This window comes from Numenius arquata, chromosome 10 (assembly GCF_964106895.1).
Source record: "Numenius arquata chromosome 10, bNumArq3.hap1.1, whole genome shotgun sequence".
NCBI lineage: Eukaryota > Metazoa > Chordata > Aves > Charadriiformes > Scolopacidae > Numenius > Numenius arquata.
Genome location: NC_133585.1, coordinates 6,452,015 through 6,476,636, shown reverse-complemented (window position 1 = coordinate 6,476,636; position 24,622 = coordinate 6,452,015). Strand labels below are relative to the sequence as shown.

Genomic DNA, 24,622 nt, shown 5'->3' with positions numbered 1-24,622 from the left:
GCTGGACAGGAAGGCATCCAGGTGAGTTTTGACTATCTCCAGAGGAGGAGACTCCACCACCTCTCCGGGCAGCCTGTTCCAGGTTCCAGGATGAACCCCAACTGCCCACCAACATGGTAAGCCCAGCCAACCCCTCAGTTGAGCACATCTGGGGTAAACCACAACTGCCCCTCCAACAAGCATACGTGGTGAAACCCCAGGTTCCTGGGGTGAACCCCAACCAGCCCACTGCCATGCACATCCCAAAATCGCCACCAGCACTGGCCTGCCTGGTGTCAACCAGCACAGTGCCAGCAGGGCTGGCCAGGTGACATCTACTGACACCACCAGACGATGGGCCGCTTTCAAAACTCAGCCTCCTGCCTCTGCTGCCCTCCAGTTGCTGATGGTTGAAGGTCCAAAGAGGGTAAGGGATTTTGCTTTATAATTAACACAATTAAAAATAGACTTTGAATAAGCTGAAGGCAGAGGGGCTAGAAATCTCTTGTGCAACTGGCACGTTAGGAGGAAACTAAGTGGTATTATTCAAACAAAGGTAATCCAAGACACCGCAGCGCGGGAGCTTCGACTACCAGGCAAGTACTTTTAAGCTTGTTTACAAACCAACCCCCAAGTGAACCCAATACACGCACTGAGCAGCATGAATTTAACCACAGCCGGCTCCGCAAGCAGCGAGACAACTGCAGAGCTGGGCCAGATAATCGTCTCTGCTCTTCTACTCAGAAACTGTAATATTTGTGAAATTCTAGTTTGCTTTCCAGCTGGATTCCCAGGCTGAGGACCTCTCACTGAAAAAGATGCTTAAATTCAAGCAGTTTGTTTTTTTAAATACCAGTCCGGCTTGTATTTAAATTTCTTACAGATCTATCTTTAAGATAATAGCCATGAAACACTGTTTCCAGGTTTCCTTCTCAGCTGATGTTCAGGAGGGTCTTTCCTGGGAGGGGAGAAACTGGCCAGCCAGTTACGCTGGAGAAAATGTGAAACAGACTATGAATCAAATGCTGTGCAGTTCAAAAACAAAACCTGGGGAAAAAAAAGAAAGAGTTAAGTTTGAAAGGGGGGGGGGCTTGAGAGGATTTTTTTTTTTTTAATACTAACTCTTTATAGTTTGGGGCTTCTATGGATTATTTATAAACTAGGATGGAGTTTTCAGATAGAAATGGGATTTTTAATATCAACAGCCTTTCTCAGAACATTTTTATTGAGGAAATATGTTTGTATGACTGTAGAAGCCATCGGGATGCTTGGAGTAAAAGAATACAGAAAGAGAAGACTGGGTTAAATTAATTCCTGCTAAATGCTTACCAGCAGACTTGCTGTCTATATGGGGAGCTGGAGACAGAATTGTACCAGGGTAAAAAGGATACTGTGTCTATTTATAGCACTGCCTTCAACACCGTAGGAATTCAAAGGAAAACTCCAACTCAGCACACAGTCTTCTCATCATCTGCTTCTGTCAAGATTAAATCGAGGCTGAGATCATTCCCTTCCCCTGCAAATCCCTGCTAGGAAGGATCTGTTCCTTCCTGCAAGTGAGGGACTACCATGGTACAAACCACCCCAGAGCTCATATGCTCTGGTCCTCACCCAGCCAAATGTCACCTCTTTCCTCTTGGTAGCGAGGGGAAGGAGAGAAAAAGATCCTCCTAAGCCTCAGCACTTCAGCAGGAAAGACCAAAGGTATTTCACCCCTGCTCTCTGTACTGTCCCCAGCCCTTCTTACACCAGATGCTCTGGGGCACTTGCAAACAAAAGGGTAGGGTAGCTCCAGCACAGTGCCAGGAGGCAGGGAGGGGAAGAGGAACAGGGTCCTTGGCACACAGTCATGGTCACTCATTGTGTCACTTACTGAGATGATGCCCTTACCCTACAGGGGGGACATGTGCCACTCTTGCCACTGCAGGGACATCCATCTCCAAGAAGGAGGGGACACCTATTTATCAGTAGAAATCATCTCTGATGCTAAGAGTACAAATGAGAGCAGCCTTGGAAAAGGTATTAGCAAAAACCTGACCACCACTCTAAAAATAAGGCAAGCTCCTGGAGTTCCTTAGCTCCACTCTTATTTTAGCATCGTGGTGCCTCAGATCTTTCCTTTTCATCTTCCACCTTCCAGTTTCTCTTTAATAGGAGCTGCTCTTTCGTTCTTCACAAAGCACTACCCTACTCTACTCTCTCGGTGCTCCTCTTTTGTAATTCCGCTATCAAGCTGTCTGCGAGGTGGGGAGCAGAAGGTGCAGGACTTGGTGCTGCCTTTGAGGTACAGGTAATTATTATGTGCATCTGTTATTGTGGTTGCTGCCTCAACAGGTGGAAAACATGCTGTTCGCTGATAGATTTGCAGCACTCTGTGCTCCCGCCTTGTCTTTTCTCTAAAGCCAGTCGTGTGGTGTTCCTAAAATAATAAACACAGCCTCACTGCTGCCACAAAAACCCCTGGTAAATATATTTTTATGGGAATGAAATATTAAAGGATTTGAACAGTTATTCACTGAAAGCAAAATATGAGCAGTAAGGTTGGGTAAAGATTCAAAGGCTGGTTTCCTTCCTTTCCCTGGGGCACATCAAGGCTGTACTGTTTGCACTTTAGAGATGGATAGTGGGGAATTACTTAACCCAAAATGATGGAAACAATTCAGACTATAATAATATAGCATGAGAGTTTCTCACATTACATCTATTCCCCAAACTGCTGGCTATATTCTGCCCTCAGATTCACGTGCACAACTCTCATTGGATTCTGGAGGAACTGTATTTGAAGCCAAAATGCATTTCATCGTCTTTCTGAAGTCTCTCTACAGTTTAGTTGCTAAATCCTGAGCTCAAGGACTGGGGACAAAGCTTGTCTAAACATTTCCCAGTGTCTGCTTCTCTGAGATTCCCATCTGCTGTGTTTTATTTTGAATTTCATCTTCCTACTTTCCTGAAAACACAAAGCAGAAACACACGTTTCCTCTGCCCTGGAGTGCAGGAATCACCAAATTTCCCAGCAGGTTCTCTCACAACATACGATGGATCCAAGTTTGTCTAAAAATGCTACAAGCCCTTTGTGGAGTAGAAAGGGAGGAGACCAGAAATGTGGGCCAAGTTTCTGAGTGTTATAAACACCCCCCACCCCCCAAAGGGACCCCATATCCTGTTTCCTCTCTCCCAAAAATTTCACCTGGCTTTGGGTTTCATTAGGAGAAACACACATTGCTCAAGTCCAGGCTCTAAGTCTTTGGTTCGTGCTTCCTGCTGACACTGCAGAGACTGCAAGAGCCACAAAAGCTGAGTCTGACCTGAGGGCTTCAAAGTTACTACAATAGCAGAGCAAATTAAATGGAGAGCACGTTAAGCGGGTTGGGAGATTGTTGTTGACCAACAAATCTTCATTAAGTTCCCGCACCAAGCTGTGCAGCACCTCCGATGGAACTGATTATTGTGCCTCCATCTGTGTTTCAACTATTCCTCCACCAGGCTTAAAGCTATTTCTAATTAGACCTAAAGCAAGTTTGAATTTAAACACAATATTAATCTACCTTGCCCCATGCATGCACCTAGTTTGGAGGTGCTGGTGCATCGTCCAAACAGGCCAGGTTCCACTCTGTTCACCACCAGTTATTTACCGCCCTGGTTTTCACTAGCTCTTTTTATTTACTGCCAGTGTCTCACAGAGACTTTGTTCACTGCTTTACGGTGACCTTCTGGATTAGTGGCTTGCATTACCATACACAAGGTCTGAGATCAGCTCCTGGCACTGCTCTCCAGACCTTTCAGCTCCAGAGCCACCAGCGTCAACCCCAAGGGCTCATACAACTCACACCTCCCCACAGCAAAGCTGGTGCTCGGCATAACAGCAGCTTTCACATGATTAGAGCAAAGCCCTTTTCAGGAATGAAGGGAGCCTACCACAACTGGAGCCTCTGACAGCTTTTCCTGCAGGCCACTAGTATAAATACAGCTCCAGAGGTAAAACTCAGGTGCCAAGCTACTCTGCTGCGTGGGCTTTAAAAACACTCTGCCCAATTTAGACCAAACAGAGAATGTTTTGAGGAAGAAGTGCAAGGAAAGCAAGGGAAATTGAGCAGCAGTACTGAGAGTTATAGAGCTTTAGCATCTGCAGCGTACATGCAGCACGGCATCTTCTGCCACAGGCTGTCCTTGCCTTAAGGTACGACAAGACACAATTATTAGCTATTTCTCCTCTGAATGCAAGGTAAGAAACAAAAGCTACATGCAGATACACCACGAATGAGGGAGTTAGCCTTTAGTACCATTCTTTGCCAAATAACATTTATGGTAGCCAAACTACATGTTGGCCATGGAGATTGAGAACAACATGATACGGAGTACAACCAGAGTCAGACAACACTTGAAAAACATAGATGGGACTCAACCTTTTCTGTATCAAAGAGAAGAGATCGATTATTTGGGTTTATGCAGCGCACAGGCTGTTACTGGTTCCCAGCACTTGGGTACTGCACGGCCACCCCCTTCACAAAGCTGCTGCTGTGTCCCAGGAGAGACAGAGGAGAGCAACCACAGGAGATGTCATCTGATGGGATCTGAATTGGGTTTTGCTAATGGTTAACTGGTTTCCAGCTCTAGAAGAATACGAGTTCTGTTGTTTTCATACCAGGTTATCTATGACATTTGGGGGCACATGTTTTTAACTGCTAGTTTGTTTTAGAAATATGGTAAGAGTTAACCTAAAGGACAAATTATTACAAATACCTGTATTCCCAAGAGCTAACACAAATGCTGGGAAATTCTAGACCTCAAATCAGCTGTGCTACAGAATATGATGAGTTCCCTTTTTTTTTTCCCTTCAGCAGACTTAGTAGCGAGATTTTACAATGAGAGGAAAGCAATTTGCTTAGCTGACTTGGGATTTCATCTCCTTCCATTGCATCTCTTAGACTACACACACATCAGCAAGCAAGTCTCAGCTCTGTTCAGTCTGACCTCTGTACTAACTTGATTTATTGTTTCTAGTTCTCAAATAGTGTATTACGTTATACCCCAAAGGGTCTGATTAGAACTGGTCAGTATTTTAATGATTTATGAGGGGCATCTGGGACAGCATGGGTAGCATACGTGTTGGGTCACTGCTATAAGGGGAGTATGTATTGATCCATACCAGTGTGCTCCAAGACAAAAGCGTGTCAAATTCCAATAAGCTTTAGTTCACAAACCTGATTTGACAGGTGGCCAAGCTTGCACTGGGACTGACCGTAGTTCTCATGGTGGGAATAAAACAAAACAGCTGGATTGCTTCTAGCTATTGCATTATGAGAGGATTTCCATTCCTTTCTCTTGTTCTATTTCTATCTTACAGAGCTTAAGGAGGTGTTTATCCTTCCCAGTTCTGTAGCCAGAAACCTGGAAAACAGGAACTTGCTATCAGTTCTGTGGTTTATCTTTCTGCCAGAAGATACTGGTGAGAAACACAGGCTACTGGAACTAGCCTTCCAAACCTCTCCGAGTCCTGCCATGGCTATCGCATTACTAGAAAGTCTCAGATCAGAAAGGCTGGGGTGAGAGAAAGAAAGATGAAGAAATACTTAGAAAAACAATGCAGTTGTTCTTAAGCCATAATGTCATTGCGTTTAATAAGGAATCGTAGACTACCAGGTTGGAAGGGACCTCAACCTTTCTTGGCAAAAACACGATCTAGACAAGATTCAGCTGGGCAGGGTGCTGGGCCATCTTAAGTGCCCAATGTAGGGGAATCTACCACTTCCCTGGGGGGATCATTCCAACGGCTGATTGTTCTCATTGTAAAAAATTTTCCTCTTGTGCCCAATCAGAATCTCCCCAGGAGTAACTTGTACCCATTACACCTTGTCTTTTCCACGTGGCTCCTTGTACAAAGGGAGTCTCCATCTTCTTTGTAGCCATGCTACTTTTTAAAGATATCTCTAAAGAAGGATTTTGCGAGCACAGCATAGTGATAGAGGGTTTCTGTGTCCTTGGCTTGATTTTTCACGTTCCAAATTCTATTTTGAATTGTATTCTGCCGAAGCATTCCTAGGAAACCTCGTCACCCACCATGCAAGTTCAAACTGGACCATGACTTTCACCTCATAATGTAAGCTGCCTTTGACTCACTAGAGGTGTGCACAGCTTTTGACCCAAATTAAACCCAAGGGTGACTCTTTACCCTGGTTTAGTTATCACTACAAGTGTTTGGCAGCACTCTGCCCCTGGGTTGCCTCCCAGCTCAGACTTGCGGAGAGATGTAGAAAAATCCGACTTAACTTTACCATCTCCACCTGTGCGGTAGCAACAGCAGTGTCTTCCTCACAGGCTCACTGCGATAACAGCTATAAAATGCATTCCATTGCTCAAGAAACACCAGGGAACCACTTGCCTACCTCCTGCTGTTTCCCATCTTCCTTCCTAGCAGATTGCTCAGCCCTCCTGCCACGCCAGCGTAGGGATAGGCGTCTGCTGTCTCCTGTAGGCTGGGTAGCACAGAGCTATCTTCATAGTGCTGGTAGGGACCACAGGGCAAGAACAAAGAGCAGTGAAGCTGTCAATGCCCCCAAACAGAACAGACCCAAAAAGGAGCAATATATTGTTTTTAAGATAGAAGAACATACCAGAGCTAGTCACAGGGGAGCAGGGCTTTGCATTGTGCCATCCTTTTGGTTAAATCCTTGGGGCAGAAAGCATTCATTTGTAACGGGATTCTTTGAATTCTGAAGCCTGATGTTTCCAGCACTGGGCTGGAGGACACTGCTATATTAGTTATTGTTAAAGTAGCCTCATTCACCTTCAGATGTGGCCTGCTAAACTCTGGTGGGGACACAAGATACCGACCTAAGGGACTGCATCACAACTGGGGTTCTGTGCAAGGCGCAGAGCAGGACATCCTTGGCCTCTGAACAGTTATTGCTGAAGCAAGAAATAAACACGACTTCTGCCTCAGATCATTTTGGAGGCGACCTGGGAAACCTAGATCAGGCCAGATTAAGAGTATGCAACACGGAGTAAGCCTGAAGAGCAAAACCATGGCTGAGAGACTGGAAACAACACCCGAGTGACACTTGTCTTTCATTAAGCTAGATGCAGTGTGCCCAGCAACCCATCCATGGCTTTCTTGCGTTGTGTTCAGTTGGAAGTGAGATGTCCAGATCAAGACCCCTTAGGAAGTAGACAGTACGCAAAAGCGTGTAGCAGCCAGGCTGCTTGGCAGTCGCAGTTTCACTCCAAGCAGCCACAGAGAGGGAGCAGAAAACGTACCCCATGGTGTGGAGCATTAACAGTGCATCCCACACAGCAGCAGCGCTGAGGCTGAAATGCACCTCAGTAAATACGAGCCTCCAGTCCACTGGATCTGCTTCAGAGAAACAGACTCGGCACATTTCAAGCAACCTGTGAATAAACCCAAGCTTGTGCCTCTCCGCAGGGTCACGCTGTACTAACATCATCTGGTATTGAGCGCTCCACACGCTCTCTGAAACCTCAGGCTGCAAATATTGGTAGAGCATTACTAAAAGCCATGAAGAAGCAACTGGGATTTGTGTTGTTCAGGGAGGGTGAAGGCTTTGGAGTGGCTGTACCAAAACACCAGTGTCAGCCAGAGGACCCAGCTGGTTACTGGCAGCTCAGAAGGGAAGTCAAAGTGGCACACATCACTCCTGATTTACAGCAACCTGCATCAGCTTGCCAGCCTTTCAGACATGTTTCATCCTTTGAGTTTTTCAGTAATCTTCTGAGGGTGCTTCCAGAAGAAAAAACAGAGTTTACCCATTCAGAGTATACTGGCTTTCACCTCAGAAAAGTCATTGCTGGAGACAATAGAGATAAAGTGATGTAACAACCCTTGTGCATAGGAGAAGAGCCACCCTTACACAGGAATATCTCAATTTTAGGCAAGCTTGTCATCAACAGGGAGTGAAAAATATCAGTACTGAATGAAGGAAGGAGTTACAGACTGTCAGAACCGATCATTGGTCAAGTCTGATGTCCATTACAGAAGAAACTAGCAATAATGTTTGATCTAGGAGCGGTAGCCTGCCAGGGAGCTAAAGAGGCTGAAATACAGCATGGAGATGCGGTAGATGCATTTTGGACCAGCTACTGTCCTTGGGTCACACGCAGTGTGTCTGATTCTCTACCAGATCAGGTTGGGTTAATGGGTATAAGGATGCACTTGGCAGCTGAGAGCACAGGAGTACCAAGGGGCTCCAGAGGGCCCAATTTTGCAGCTAAACTTCTGTGCTCACAGCCAAAAGCCCTGCGTCTTTGCTGGGACCGGGGCTGGAGGGGAACCGACTTTCCTTTGCTTGCTTGCCAAGAGCCAAGTTCAGGCCCTTAGAGCTCTGCAGTGTTCTTGCTCCAGCGGATGACTTCACGAACACCTAGTGACGGGAGGAACACAGCTCCCTGCACAGCTTTAAATGTTTGTGTTTCCCTGCATATGCCGATGACATCATTGCCACCTGAGGGCCTGAACTCTGGTCTTGGCAGGTAAAAGCCTTTTGGGTCACCTTACATTGGGGTTCTTGCTCTCGATGCATATTTATGTAATGATTGCTAGATGGCTGTAATTAAATGACTGTAAAGCACCACCTAAAATGCACCAGTAATAAATTCTTAATAGCTGATGCTATAACAAGCAGTTACAAAAAAATATATCGTGATGTGGAGATTGTTAACATTGTCTGGGCCTGTTTAAAGCACAGCCTTAGGTAGTTACTATGCACACTATTAAAATGGCATGTAAAATTTGTAACTAGTAAATAAAAGGTCCAATTCAGCAACAAAATATACCCAAGCTTCAGAGGTGAAGAGGCCACGGAAAAGCTTGGGGTGGATGAGCTATCTCCTCTTATCTTTGCAGTCCTTCTGGTGGCGCTACCTATCAGCCATGGTTTCTGTAAAGCAAACTCCTTGTGCCCACCCCAGCCTGGTGCAGACTCTGCCCCTGCCTCTGTCCTGCCTCAGAAACATGGTTAGGATCCCATTTATATTACAAAAATGCAAGTGTGTCCAGAAAACCCTTGGGTTTATATTCTGTGAAGCAGGGGTGGGTCAGGGAAAATCCATTTAGCTGCCCATATTTTTCACTTCTCTTTTATCCAGTCAAAGCTGCAGTGTGGGTAGGATCTCTACAGAGATGATTTCCCGTGGCTAAAGAATAAAATAAATATACATGCAAGACCCAGAATAATTAGCAAAATGAGAAGGTGGCCAGGTTTTGCACATTTGGTACAACATTGCTGCACGTGAAAGGGTGGCTGCTTCTGTCTAGCCACCGTCAGGAACCACACACATGGCTGGTAAATACAAGTGTACTAACCAGCTGATGACAAGAGAATATTTCATACTACAGTTACAGAAAAAAAGTAGGCCACCCTGCCTCGGGGCCTGTATGCTGAAGTACATCCTGAAACAGTCGAGATCATCAGGTCTGAGCCCTGCTGGCTGGTCCACAGACTTGCTATGAAAAAAATTAGACATTTTTGAGGCTTCTGAGGCCTGGCAGTCTGTAACATCAGTGGAAGCTGCGGTAAATTCAGCATATTTGAGAACCAGGATGGGTCGATTAACTTCTTCCTTACATTTGAGTAGTGCTTTGCAGCAAAACGCCGCTGCTGATTTCCCTGGATGTCACATGGAGGAAAGTCCTACTCGGACAAAGGAGAGGTGTCATGTAATCCCTCTCCAGTTTGGACAGAAAGTTTGGTACTAACGCAATGCTGAGGAGAAAAACACCAATCAGATGTTTTGCTCTTTCTTGTGCTACTCAAAGCTGTCCAATACAGAGATTAATTTAGCTAGTCTGCTCCTCAACATGGGCTCTGTGTGGTCTGTTGAGAGCAAGGCCATCTAAATGGATTTTGCCAAGTCACACCACGTGGGTGCCTTACCCTAAACGTATGGCTGGGTTGAAGTTGTGGGTCTGGAAGCCTCTACTAAATTTGGAAGTACTGTTCAGATTACATCCTCCAGCTGCTGGTGAGATTTTCTTACAAACAGTTGGCTGCTCAAATACCTCATGCCTCCCTGGAAACCGCGTCTATCTCAGCTTTCAAGTCCAGCCAGCCCTACCTCAGTCATCGCTGTATTTGATTCATACCATCTATATCCTGCAGCGCTCCTAGCAATTGATAAATTACAGCTCCAGCAAGACTATCGGGTTAAACACCAAGGAAGAAAGAATGATGACAGTAATACTTGTCATTTGTGTGGAGATGTAGCAACACAAAACCCTCTCTCAAACATATGTTATCTTGGAGGAATCTTTCCGAGGGATAGGTTTTCTGAGAAACATTTATGACTTTTGAATACACGATAGGCATGAACTTGACACGACCTACTTTGGCCAAGCCCTGGGCTTCAGCCTGGTCTTTTACCACCACAAATCAAATAGTCTATCTGAAGTGCAGTCAGACTGATATCTTCACTGAGATGACAAGGTTACAGCACACACCAGCTTGACAAAAAACAGGAGGTAGAGCACTTTGTTCTCAGGATTTAAAAATTCAGAAATACTTTTACTAAAGCCAAAGGAAAATGGCTATGTTCTACCCACACACAAAAGCCAATACAGTGCCTGGGATGATTAAAATATTCATTACATCATTGAAATGACAGCATTGACATCATTATATTATACTCAAACCCCTCTTTTATCTTGGCATTGGAAAATGCAAGGAAAAACATAGGATATTAAGGCTCTCTACTAAATATCCTAGACACAGGAGTTGCTTTTTCCTCCTGACTTTCCACAGCATTACGCTGCAAGTTTTTGTGTCACCTCATCTCAGACTTCAGACCATTCTCTCAGCTTGATCTCGTACCAACGTAATGCCACATTGTCAATTTACACTGACTTTTGAGTATTCTCTTATTTAATGAAATACTATGGTGTTGGAGAAATTGAACAAAAGGTGGCACATGTTTCCAAGGCCTGAGACACTTCTCAAGGGGTACTTGTCTCTAAAGGTCCTCTCCTCAGCCCGGCACTCAACAGCAGTAATTGTGTTATGGATAAAGCTGTAATCACTGAATTAACTGAAAAACAGCCAAAGCACACACAGTATATGCAATCCACAGGGGCATTCACTGGTGGGAAGAGAGGAAGCCTGAACATTCAGGAAGGAGATACTCTCTGTGAGCTCTCACAGGACCACTTTGCTTTCTTCCTGAGATATTCCATATATAAGGCACCATTGACCTGGCCACTCTTGTAGCCCAACTGCAGCAAAGCCACTGATGGGTTTCCAGAAAGGGGGCTACAGACGCAGGCATGGCGTGGTGACATGTATGGCCTGTGTCATACTCTAGGTCACTCTAGATGATCAAAATGACCTTCTGCTCTATGATAGGCCTCTTTGATTGCAATTCTCCTGCTAGTCATAATTAAGGAAATTCTATTACACAGTTCAGATACAATTACAGTTGTAGTACAAACCAATTCAAAATTAATCTAAATACAATGGTAAAATTTCTCCTACGTGATTGAATAATTACTGCAATACAACTCCAGTAGGGCAAAGATCAGGAACATTTCATATGAATATCATTCAGAAACCAGCACTTTAAAATTGTATTGCTCATTCATACGACACACATCGCAGAAACAGACCCACTACAAAAAGCCAATGTAGAGGAATTGAGCTGAGAATCATTAAAGCCATATTTTTAAAATGAAGAATCATATTATTACATATAATCATTCTCTTTTCACACTGATTTGTTTTAATCTATTCATGCTTCTTATAAAACATTACACAAAATTTTAATCATAGCATTGTTTTCTTTAAATATGTGCATTTCAGTAAATGACACTTGCGTGTATAAATTTAGTGAGTTAAAATGTTAGACTGACGCTAGAACTGAGCAGTCATTTATTCAGAAAAAAAATTGACTTGTTTTCCTGTCTGTAAATTTTCTATGGAAAGCTATTATTTTTTTCAGTATATTCATTATTCAACCTATTAGTTGAATAGTCCTACAGAGACTTCTCTGCTTTTGAATCGTTCACAGCCTGTTAGTTCCAATTATTTCACATTTGAAATTTGAACCCCAGTCCTTCGTTTTTATTGGATGTAGACTTTACATGAACTGATGCTGTTCTCCAGTTGAACAAATGTGACCAGAATGCAGATGGAATAAGTTTTGCACACAGCATCAGCAGTTCATGTCTGTGTTTCAACAGGAGTAAATTCCTTAGCTATAATACAAGATCAATGTGAGCACAAGCTGAAAGTCATCTTAGGGTAATTCTGAAGAAGCACACCCATCTAATAAAGACCATTATTCCACAACTTTCAATATCCATGTAGCACACACTATTCTCTTTTGCCAAATATATGCAGTTGTGTTCGCTTCTAGAAAGACAACTTGTTTTTAGAAAAATAAATCTCTGAAGGAGCACTTTTCCTATAGTGTGCTATACTTCAGAGTTGTCCACCCAGCTGTTACAGGGATGCAGTTACGGACCTGGAAAGCACAGCTTCCAGAAGAGCCACGTGAGTGAGTTGCTGCCTGTCCCTTCCCATCCTAACGACAGCCTGAACGCCACAAGGTTACCAGGACTTTTGGGCAGTGCCCTGTAATTCTCCTGTGAGGCTTAGGAAAGCAAGGCTGATAGCAGCCTTCAGTCTTCTGAGGCTAGGTAATATGAAAAGCAAGGTATTTATACAGTGGAGAGGGCGAGTGGAAGGGGTAACAGGCAGTAATAAATAAGAAAAAAAACCAAAACAGTTGAAAGCAACTTTATAAGGAGTGAGAAGTGCCCTAGAGTGGTCATTAGCCACACTGCAAGGAATGAGATACATCAAAAAAAGGGAATATTTGCTGCAGATATTATGAGGTGGGAAGGATTGGAGGAGGCTGTTATTCTTGAAAGTATTTAATGAACTGGCAGATGGCCCTGTGGTCAGGACACAGGAAATGCAAGTCCCATTTCTGCTGCAGACCTCCTGTGTGGGATGAGAGAAGTCACGCTGGTGCCTGAGATCGCCAGGAGACGAGCAGCCCTGGCACAGTGGGCACTGGGGTGGCCAGTGTCAAAGAAGCTATCAAAATTGATGGGGGATGTCCGTTCCAGTATGGGAGTTCCTCCGTGCCTCCTCTTGCATAAAGCCATCCAAAATGGGCAAGAACATCTGCTTTTGTTTTCACAGTAAAAGCTGACACTGGAGGAGATATGCACATTTGGGAGGAGAGCACATTCCACAGTGGAGCTCTTTGTAATACAAACAATACGAAACCATCCTGGGAACATCATTATTTGGTGAACTTACTGTATTCAAGAGGACAAGGCTGACTGTGAAGGTGGCAGAAGAAGGTGTATTGACACAAGAGAGGGCCCCTCTTAGCAACCGGGTGGCAAGGCAAATCACCCAAGTGCATGGCAGAAGGGTGGCTTCTAGTCAATGTTCAGTGTGCTAACACCGACACAACAGTCATCGCTTCCCTCCTTCATTTCTGTGGACATTGCAGGGACTTAGTTGCTCCATCTCTCCTTCAGCAAAACAAAGGATTAATATAGAGAGGTGCAACGAGCTCCCAAAGCAGGCTGGTCTTCAGACTCTCTCTCTGTCTTTGTGCATGCAAAGACAAATATTTTTAAACAAAATTACACCAAAAGTTAACTTAGGGCTGGTAAAAGTACCTTGATGGGAAATTAGGAAAACCTTTCACCACAGTTAATGGTTGGAACAAAACTGTCAATGGAGGTGCCTGAACATGAATACAACCTATTTGTAAATGACAGCTGTTCAGCAGAAAGATAGAAGATTTCAGGTTTGCTGTCCTGGACTGTTTTGCCCCAAACCATCCCTCTAGTCATTTGTGCAAAAGACATTCAGCAGTCAGTGGCAGAGCAAGACTTTGACTCATTGACTACAACTTCACCCCTGTCATAGACAGATGCTTCTGTTCTAAAGCTGCCTGAATTGACAGAGTTCCTAATATCTCTGTAATGTGGGTACTTGACTAAATCTTAGAACATAGAAATATATATGCATTTTTAATAATTTCTTAAAACATAACTGGTAAAAATGGTTTCTATTGCCCTCTTCAAAAATCCTCCCAATAGTTCAAACCTACAGCTAAAACAAGGAACAGCAGTGTACCACATGGGAATGGAGTAATTCCAGAGATAGACTGAAACCTAAAAGAGTGTTTTTCCTTGTAATAAAAGTACTTACTTCAAGATTAGAAATGGGATAGTTCTTGGAGGGGGCAAAGAGAAGAGAAATGCAAATGAAACAACCTATAAAAAAATACATTAATGCTCATATAAATGGCAGCTAGAATCACTATAACTTACTCATGCAGGTTCTTTCTAGCATGAACATTTCTCATCAGGACAGTAAGTATGGCTGGCAACTACCACTGGAAAGAACCAAAATTCTCCTGTTGAAGCCGACAATTAAGAGCTAACCAGTGAATAACGTTTTGCATGACCAATTCTATTCAGCTCAGCAAGCAAATTATAAAAGACAAATCAGATATATAGACGCAAGTCCTAGTTATGTGGTTAAAAGAAAAGCTCAGCATACCAAATTAGTAACTTGTTTCTATACCCACTGCACAGCTACATTTACACAATACATTTTCTGTAACATTACCTCTTTCCATTCGAGAGCAGAGCTCCTGTGCTAGTGTGTTGTGGACCGGGCTGTTTCGCTGCAGTAGTAACAGTGTCTAGAATTCCAAATAGGAAGTTCATACTACTATGAAAAAAAACTTTAAAAAATAATCATTAAGTTTTATCAACTGTTTGACATACCTAGAAAGAAGGGTTGGGTAGCCGGGTCAAAATAAGCCTACTGAGGTCCTGAGCCTCCTAGTCTGAAAAAGCTTTAGCTTCCAAATTGCTGTAATAATATGAAACTTTATTTAAGAAGCACAGGCTTCAAAATCATTGTCTGAACCACAACATGGGACTACATTAGCCACTGGACTCTCGTTTAGATTGCAACAGTATTCCCAAGTCCAGTCATGGTCTCTGCTGTGATAAGGTTATAAACACACAAGAAAAAGACAGTATCTGCCCCAAAAAGCTTATTACTGGAACTGTGTGCAAGCTTTGTGAGGGGGTAAGGGATGGTGAGAGGAAGAGAGGGGTGACCTCAGAAACATTTCTGGCTGGTGGTAAATGTCTGCCCTCCACCTTTCAGGATGGCCTGGGACTCCCTGTGCAGCGGGGACTTACTGCGCCCCAAGATAAGAAGCGCCTCAAGCCGGATGCCCGGCAGCCAGGGCAGCGCCAAAACGCCGTCCCTGGAGGAGCTGCGACGCCTGCTGTGGACACGCAAACACCCCACAGGGCATGTGGATGAAGTCTGGCCAAACCTCTACGTGGGAGACCTGTAAGAGAGAGGGAAGTGTTGAAGGTGTTAAGGCAACTCTTAGTCCTCACCCTACTTCCCCCCCAAATCTTCCACTCTTTATTTAAAAAGTGAGCTAGGCACTAATCTGGGGACCCCTCATAGTAAGTGTAAGCGTTGAGTAAGGCTGAACTGTGCATACAATGCTGTAGCATAGAGAAAAGACATCCTAAGTGACCAAAAAGAATATTCCTCCTTTTTTTAGATTTCTCCTCCTGCATTAGTACAGGAGCCTTGCACTCCAACAGCCTGATGGGGCCGTGGCATGGGTACTGCAGGCAGTCACGCCAGAGCTTAGTAAAACAGAATCAACCTCATTTTCTCCGCACATTGTCAGACAGCATCAGTCCCCTGAGCTGAGGGATGCTCAGCAGAGGTGACTTGGTGAGAAAGCAAACCAGAAAACTCTTGGCTTGTGCAGAAATATCACCACCTTTTTATTTTTTGTCAGCTGAGAAGAGCCACCTAAACTAATGTTTGGGAGAAAAATGCAGGAAATGTAAAAGTCGCTTTCTTAATGAGCCACTTCTGTCTTGAAGCATTTTGGTGGACGCTTTGGACGTGAACAACCCGTCAGAAAATAGCCACTACAACTTCACGTGGTTTTAACAAACAGCACCATCAGCAGCATGTTCTACCCTTCATTGTAATGCAGCAGGTGGATATAACCCACCATCCTTCTTCCAGGTATGTCGCTCGTGACAAAGCGCAGCTGAGCCGATTGGGCATCTCCCACGTTGTGGATGCCGCTGCCGGGCGATTTCACATCGACACAGGACCCAAGTTCTACAAAGATCTGCTGGTGGATTACTACGGAGTAGAAGCAGAGGACAACCCAAACTTTGACCTCAGCATTTACTTCTACCCAGTTGCACGATACATAAGAGCAGCTCTGAATTCCCCAAGAGGTAACTAAACCCTCTGTGCATGTTACGTACCTTCTGCTTAGGAGCCAAGTAGGGCAAGTTATCAAATAGAATTCAGCAAAGAACAACCAGCTGCAGATGTGGGTAAGAATGGAGTCACTCAAACCAGGTAGCATCACACCTGCCTCCTGAACTCCCAGAGTGGGAGCTCCCCTGAAACAGGAAAGGATGCACTGAACAGGCTTTGAAAGGGGTTTTCCCTATCCCTAGCGCTATTCAACATCTCTATTAGCAAAAGACAAAATAGCAAGTAACTTCTATTACCTATATGAACACACAGTCCTGGGAGGAGGCACATATGCTTGGTCTCTTCAAATTAGTCATGGGGTTTAAAATAAAATCTGGGATGGGGTAAAAAGATGAGGGCAAGCATCATATTTGATTAAGAACATTCAATTATAATGCTACAAGCTGTACAAGTCCTACAAACGCAGGATAGGGAAGAATTTTCTGGGAAGCAATTCTGTAGAAGAGAACCTAAGCAACACCTCCAGCCAGGAGATAATGTCACACTGCTGCTAGAAGATGTATAAATTTGAAATAGGAAGATAACCCGCAAAATCCTTAGACTCACTAAATGCAGGACAGGTACAATGCCAGAGGCCTGGGGCTAGTGCGGGATCATGACTATTAAGGACAAACCCTCACAAAAGCGAGTCTCCACTGCGCCAAAAAACCGTAAATCTATACAAAACTGTATAGATTAATAAATCACTCAAAAGTGATTTACACTCAGCAAACTGTTTTGCTTGCATCACAGTGAGCTTTAATATCAACAAGGGTCCTAAAACATTAAGTACCCAGCTAAGTACATCTGATCTAGACACCTAGAGGTCTACACCATGCAAGCTAGGAAAGGGAGATGCAGTAACTGAAAGCACCTCCCTGCTAGATACCTCAGAGTTTTCTGCCGTTTGGAGGGCTTGATCCATCCCAGTAGAAAGTACTTGCCTTTGTTAAGCTGAAGGCTGCATTTTGGATTTCAAAACCACTAACATATTTGGGGATTTTGGATCTGCACCCATTTCGATTACAGCATACACTATTTGCAATTGAAGTCATTATTGGTTGTGCTCCAGAGAAAGGTAAGATCCAAAAATCTTTTCATGCATGTGTAAAAAAAAAAAAAAGTTCCAAATCAATTGACAAAAGACAGAAGACAAGAAATGAATCATGGTGGCACAAAAGCAAACAAAACCAGTGCTTTGCAAGATGCCTGCCCAAATACTGGAAGTTATGAATGTAGAAGTTAGGGCTCAAGGCAAACACAATGAACTCATCATGTCTCAAGTGCATATTTATCCCTTCTCCCATGCTTTTAGATATTGCTTTACTGAACTCCATATGGAAGCAGGGTTCTGGGAATGGAGACAAGGTGAAATTCAATCATATACAGTCCAGCTGTTGCTGACATTCATCATTTTAAGGAAAGTGCAACAGTTTAGAAAATATATAAACAAGATGTTCTGGAAGCATAATTTCCTGAGGTACAGAAATTTAGCAGCTAAATACCCATGACCTGTGCAGGGATGAGACAGGGAGGGGATTGTTACTCACATCATTTAGAAGAACAGAAAAAATGGCATTTATTATAAGCAGTGGTGCTGAACAAAAAATTATACCAGGTGACAAGAGGCCTGTTCATATTAAATTCAGGATGTAACAAGGTACTTCTGTTTGATTGAGAACTCATTTAAGACTGCTGCTTAACTATTACAAGCAAATTCAACATCTTTTTTTTTTTTTTTAATGGAATTAAATTATCTTTTTCACCTGGGAGAATAAGTCAAAGTTAAGACCATATGAGGCACAAACATATTTAAAACTATGATTCAAATACTCATTAGAATTAAGTAAGAACTGTTATTCCTACCATGCTTCAAGAAAAATTCTGATGCTTTACACCACAAGTCCAGAAAACAGCATGGGCAGATTTATTCTAGATTTCTTACCTTAGCTGAACAGAATACGTCTTTGGTGATGCAGGAAATTCATTTTTAAGGCAATTTCTTCAAACCCGGATGCCAGAGCACGAGCAAAAGGAAGCTGGGGAGCATGCAGTCACATGCTCCTAATTGGGGGCTATAGTCTTTTAGGAAGGTTGCCCTTCTCCTTCTGCCCACTATTGCTATTCCTGTCACAGCGGTCAATGGCTGCAGCACACCCTGAACGACTTTTGTCATCATCTTTGTCATACAGCTTAAGAAATACATGCACTGCTATTGCAGCCATGCAATATAAGCATTATTTTATGAACCCTGCTTCCTTGGCTGCTTTTTCCTTCAGCAGAGCCCTGCTGTTCCTTTGCCCACGTAACAGAGCCGTGTGGGAAGGCTCAGCCAAGAGCCAGCAGATGCACAATGTGCCCCCTTCCCTGCAAGGAAAAACATGGTGTCAGAGAAGTACTGGCCTGATCCCTCACGCTCCTCCTTCACTTCAGGAAGGGGGCAATATCAGTCTTGCCCCTTTGCACTGCCATCTGTACACTTTGCATTTTCCTGGAGGGCAGCTAAACCTAGGCGTAAATCAGCAGGGTTTGGTACAGACTAGCAGAAGAGAAAAGGGAAGAGAACTTGAGAGCACAGATGAAAGCGTGCCACGAAAACTATTAAACACTGTGCAGAGAGAAAGATTCCAAGTAAAGAGCTTCTCCTTTTATTGACCTCAGAACATGTTTAAAGCAGGCAGGTTAAAATCACCCATTAACTTCCTGAAATTGCAAACCCTCCCTAAGGCATTTCCCTTCTTCCACTTCACTGGAGCAACAGAAAAGCTCAGCTCCCTTCTCCTGCCACCTTTTTAGTGGTGGTGGTTATGGAAGAAGCTTAACTCAGGAGAAAAGAGTCCTCTCTCTTGACTCTGCCATCCATGTATTACATACCTCAGTTTAACTTCCCAGTCTCCAGCAGATGACAGCCCCCACCTGTTCCAGGGAGCATGGGAAGAAGGGACACACCACTGTTTAAAGCCCTCCATGGGTTTCTTGCATTTTTCAGCTGTAACAAAATAGACACTTGATTAATCAAGAAATAGACACTTGATTCTGTACCTGGCTAAACGTAACAGGGGATGAGACAACCACGGTGGAGTGGGAAGAGCCCCTGGGACACACTAGCCCGGCTGAGCTCTCCTCCTGGAGAGCAGCACCATTCTGCTGGATTCAATGGAGCGAGGGCAGCTGGGGCGTTCACTCGGGTGACGGTCTGGAGCCTGGTCTTAAGCCAAATTGAATCCATCCTGCAAGAAAGCAAGGGCTAGTTCAGGACATTTAGCTCAGTTAATGATGAGTAGCAAAAGGACAATAAGATATTATGTGTTTTAATGACTAATTTGTTCAACAACATTGAATTTCCCAACTTGAATTTGGCCAACAAAGTTGAATGTGCAAACTTTATCCCTAGTGCAAACCCTTTGATGTCAGTAGAGTTACAGCAGGCATGAGCTGGATACAATATCCATAATCCGTTGTTAAAAACCAAGCGTTATTGTTCTGCACAAATCCCAGCCAGATGACAGTTATTGTCTGCCTCTGCAAAAAGTAGCTTGAGATGTGCGGTGCAACATTTCAAATAAGGATTGCAAGATTTAATAATGCCAGAAGCTAAGTGCCCCCACTTCTTCTCAGTTAATCCCATTATTCCTGAGGGATCCTGTTACACGCTCAGGGAGAAGGTTGCAACATGGCCCTGTAATGTGGGATCCATCCAACTTCTCTTTGCACTGTATGTTAAAACAAATGGGGGTGGGGAGGGCAGAGCTGGAGGATGTCGGCTTGTGGCATGGATTCCACGGTACAAAAGATGTGGTTATAACCTCCTTGCCCACTCCATGACGGTGGAATGCACCACGACCACCTCTGTGAACGCTGCTTTCCCAGGCTGTGGTCCAGCAGCCACCCGGGAATCCGAGCCTCGGTGCCAGGACGGTGCATCTCGGCTGCCTCCCACCGTTATCGAGCCCACCGCAGGCAGCCCACACGGCAGAGAGATGCTTCGGGCACTAGGGAAATGCAGTACATCATGGTGGGTTCAGAGTGTCACTTAACCCATTTACAGCTTCTGCTGAGGGACAAGGGTCTGAGCCTGTAAACAGAACCAAACAGCAGCACAGCTTTTGTTTCCCGACTCAAGTTTAACATTCAATTTGTTTGCTACAAATAATCACATAGTAAATTCAAATCTGCTTTCATTAGAGCAATTTTGCATTAATTAAATCATTTCACATGACTGATTTATCTGCAACAAACAGTCATTTTATTGCCAGTGTACCAGCATTTATCGTAACCTCTGTGCGTGGTGAAAACAAAGGCTAAACAACGTGGAATAGATATTGTACACGTGTAAGAGATAAAATACTTGCATCCTCACAGGAAGAAGTGTATTAGAGAGCCATGCAGATTAGGTCCAAGGTCAATAGTTAAGGGTTGTCCAGGTTTTTGCTGAGACACCTTCTAAAGCTAGTCACTGATCTAGGAGGACTCTTTTGAAGTGCAGATAAGCCAGGGAAGCAGGGAACAAAATTGAGTGTGTTCTTACTCGCCACCTCCTCTTCTCAGACACAGAGATATAAAAAATTTAGATATAAAATGGTAGAGAGCCAGCCTGTACAAGCAGGAGCCTGGGATCTGTTAGGCTTTCTGTGCCCCCAACAAAAACACATCAGGCCATATTTAATGGCAGCATCCATACCTGTGCTCAGCTCGGTCTTCCCTTCCAGACTGCAGGTGGGGCTGAGCATTTTCCAAGGCAGAATGCCCCATCTGGGTGGAAAAATAAAATGGGACTTAAGAACAATTTTATGGAAATTAGGTTCGGAACAGAAAGCTTCCTGTCCCCCATCCGATTTCTGGCCAAATTTAGATTGAATTTCAAAATATTTAGTGATTCAAAATCAAATGCAAAATCTAGGACATCTCCTTTTGGTTGCTTTTTGGTTAGTTTTTTCCCCCCCTCTTGGTGCAGTTCAAACTATAAATATAGTTTCTTTTCTAAAAGGTTGCAGAGTTCTAGTAGCTTAGAAGTTTTCAGACAAAACCCAAGAAAGCGGTTTTGGTTGTGAGAAAATTTTTCAGAACATGTTGTTCCTTGGCTTCTCTTACCTGAGATGTGCACAAGGGTGACTGTCTGGATTTCCCCAGCCCCTGTCACTACCCTGCAGTTAGGCTGACTGCAAACTACTAAAGCATGGATTTTCCAAAGACCTTTTGGCCTTAGCCCTGTTCACAGTATTTCTCAAAGAGAAGCTATGCTCCTGACTCCTTTATGTTCCTCTGAAAAATCTCAGACCTGGGTTATTTGGGTCTGAAGTGCCTCCTCTGGGGAAGATAACATAGCATACGCATCCCACAAGGTTGGTGTGAAGGCTAATGATAGTGCAGCACATTTAAAAACAAAAAAGTCTAGAGAAAATTCAAATTAGCGTTATCTTTTAGCAGGGGTGCAAAGCATTTCTCCATATTCCTATAAAAACTAAGCCTTCACTTCCAAGAATCCCCATGGAGTTAATGGAATTGACAGACTGATGTAAAGTAACTTGAATAATGGCATCAGCATCTCAGTAAATTCTGCGAAGGTGTATCTGAATAGGAAAACACAAACAGAAATCACTTGATCTTCTAATTCTGCAAAACTGACATTATGCTGGAAAAACCTCTTCCTTCCCCCAAAGGTGTTGATGCTCAGTCCAAGTCTGCTGTCACCAGAGCTGTGTTTGCTGCCTCCTTGGAGACTATATTTGTCCCTTTATTTCTGCTGAAGACACGTCTATCTTTAGGGCTGAGATCAGATTTCTCGTGCCGGGATAATGAAAGGTGGCTGTGTCACATACGTTGTGGAATTCAACACTTCTCTCAACCTGCCGGCCAGAGCAGGTTTTTTCAGCACATGCTCACGCTCTCTGAGCATGTGGCTGTGCCATCATCATTAGTCAGAACTGGAACGGTTGCTAAATACATACTCTGTCACAAACAAAAAAGAGATTTAAGATGAAAAGCTGTGCACGAAGTACCCAGAATTAACACCTGGGGAGATGGGGGCAATCAGTCTGAGGTTTTTGGCTGGATCTAGGCTCGTCATCCAACAAGGATATTTTTGTCTCGCTCCCTGGTAATACAGAAACTAAGATGCTGTCAGCACAAGCAAAACAAGGAACTAGCCCTGAAAAGCTGCCCATTCTTTCTGCCCCTTCCTACATTTTACCAAGAAGCAGAACCTGAGATACTTTATTCCGCCTCCAAAGGAAAATAAGCAACATGGGATTGTTTTTACTGGTTTTCATATTTTTCTCGATATAAACTGTATTGTTGTTAAATTGCATTCTATACGGCTATACAATTACTAAACAAGAGACCACAAATGTGACAGTCTAAAAAAAATTAAAATTTAAAAAAATGCAGAAAATATTTCATTTCAAACTTGTGAAGATTTCCAGTGAAGAAGTGTTCTGAAATTTTTGTGCTAAAAAGACAAAATTTTTTTTCAGCTGCCTTAATGGGAGGCAGAGCTGTCCATTAGGTGGTCAAAAGTTCAAATCTGATTCTAATCACTGGTTACTTCAATAATGGCCAATTGCTGAGCCACGGTCTCTGTGAAAAGACTAGATCTGACTGCGGCAAAGGACAAGAGAGTTTGACAATTTTCAGGCACAGCTATAATTGAGTAGAACAACAGAACATTTTTTTCCAATTAAAAATTTCTCCTTGAGTCATACCATTTTTGTAGAAGTTGAGGCATTTTACACTACTCACAAGATGCAGGTTTTCAGGTTCCAGAAGGAGCTCTTTGTTCACATTCAGAGGGAAAGGACGACAAACACGAATTTTTCCCCCTGAAAGCAATTCTTTGGACAAAATTTCCTTTAATTTCACATAAGACCATTTTAAAAAATGTTTATCTCCTTCCAGCATGAGTCAAAGACACACATTAGAAACCTGGGAAGTAGCCATGACACAGAATTGCATTTCTCCAGCTGCTTCCATTAGCGATCGCAGCAGAAAACCCAAAAGCAGGGCAAAGGGAAGAAGAGAGGTACTCCTGGGTCCCTGGAAGGTCTTCCCTGAGGCTTGCTTAAAGCACCATGGAACGACTCACAATATTACTCGTAATGAACTCTTAATGAAGATGTGCACCTCACACTGAAATCTCTGGAGAACTCAAAAACATTTCAGAAATTGTTTTTCTAGTTATCACCTAGTACAGAAGATAAAGGCATTTGGGAAGGATAGTGACTATAGATGTTCAGGGTAGGCTATAGAAATAAATAAATAAATAAATAATAAAACCAACCCAAAAAACTTAAGTAAGCTGAGCTATTCCTAATGGTAACTTCACACCCATTTTCTCACACACTTCCAACAAGGTCTGGGCAGCAGTCAGCACCCTCAGAAGGCATTACTGCCCTAAGCAAAGAAGAAAAAAGAGCTTGTGGAAAACCAGGAGTGTTCCTGTACTAGCAGCAAGCACTCCTGAGCACGGCACATTTGAACCCCCGAGTTTTCAGGCCCTCTGAGAGCAAGTAACCTGCCAAGGCTGTTTCTCATAGGATGGCCTTCAAGTATGAAGGCTCGCAGCTTTGCCAGCCAGTACATCACTCCCAAAACCATGGATCCTGGAATACAATTGTGAATTTTCTGTCCCCAGCCATTAAACACCCCCTGCTACCCAACCAGCACGGCACCAGGTCTGCTCTGCAGGGCTGAGCACACCTGCTTGCCCAGCCCCAGTATCACCACCACGTCCATCTCTGCTCCAGCACGATAAACCCCACCATTTGGCCTCCTGGCATAATTGCAGCTCTCTCTTCTTTTTCCAGGAAAAGTACTAGTTCACTGTGCAATGGGAATCAGTCGATCCGCGACTCTTGTCCTTGCTTTCTTAATGATCTGCGAAGATATGTCCCTCGCTGAGGCAATTCAGACCGTGCGCTCACACAGAGGCATCTGCCCCAACTCCGGCTTCCTCGAGCAGCTTCGGGAGCTGGATCTCCAGTTACAAAGGGGGAAAGGCAGAGGAGCAGAGGCCTGTTAGTGCCAAGGGGGCATGTGTCCGGGCATGGGACCGAGAGATGCTGCCCTCACTGAGGACAGTGCAAGGATGCTGTCAGGACGGCTCCATGGCTGCACTGAGAAACTCCTTGGGAAACAGCTGAGCATGAGCAAGGTGGCAGGAGTCCGGTATGTATTTTTTGCATAAGCCCACTAATTGGAAAGAAAAATAAAGAAGGATTCAGACCAGCCGTTTTGCCCACCTGGGCCTGTTTTTTTAACTACCTGTTGGGCAGGGCACAGGGAGCAGTTGGGTTTTTGTGCAGAATTAAAAGGCAGCACAGTCAGCTTGAAAAAAGACTTTTTACTTG

General features: G+C 43.9%; 1 protein-coding gene across 2 annotated transcripts; it reads left to right on the top strand.

The window, feature by feature from the left end:
* The first annotated feature begins 271 nt into the window (after nucleotides 1-271).
* Nucleotides 272-24,503, top strand: LOC141469143 (dual specificity protein phosphatase 13B-like). 2 transcript variants are annotated; one of them, XM_074154493.1, is made up of 4 exons: nucleotides 272-406; nucleotides 15,135-15,326; nucleotides 16,032-16,252; nucleotides 24,080-24,503. In XM_074154493.1, the coding sequence occupies exons 2-4, from the start codon at nucleotides 15,136-15,138 to the stop codon at nucleotides 24,292-24,294; spliced, it is 627 nt and encodes a 208-aa protein (XP_074010594.1). In that variant the 5' UTR covers nucleotides 272-406; nucleotide 15,135; the 3' UTR covers nucleotides 24,295-24,503. The 2 variants fall into 2 exon arrangements, with proteins under 2 accessions (XP_074010594.1, XP_074010595.1); XM_074154494.1 differs by having other exon boundaries at nucleotides 378-575.
* Nucleotides 24,504-24,622: the final 119 nt, after the last annotated feature.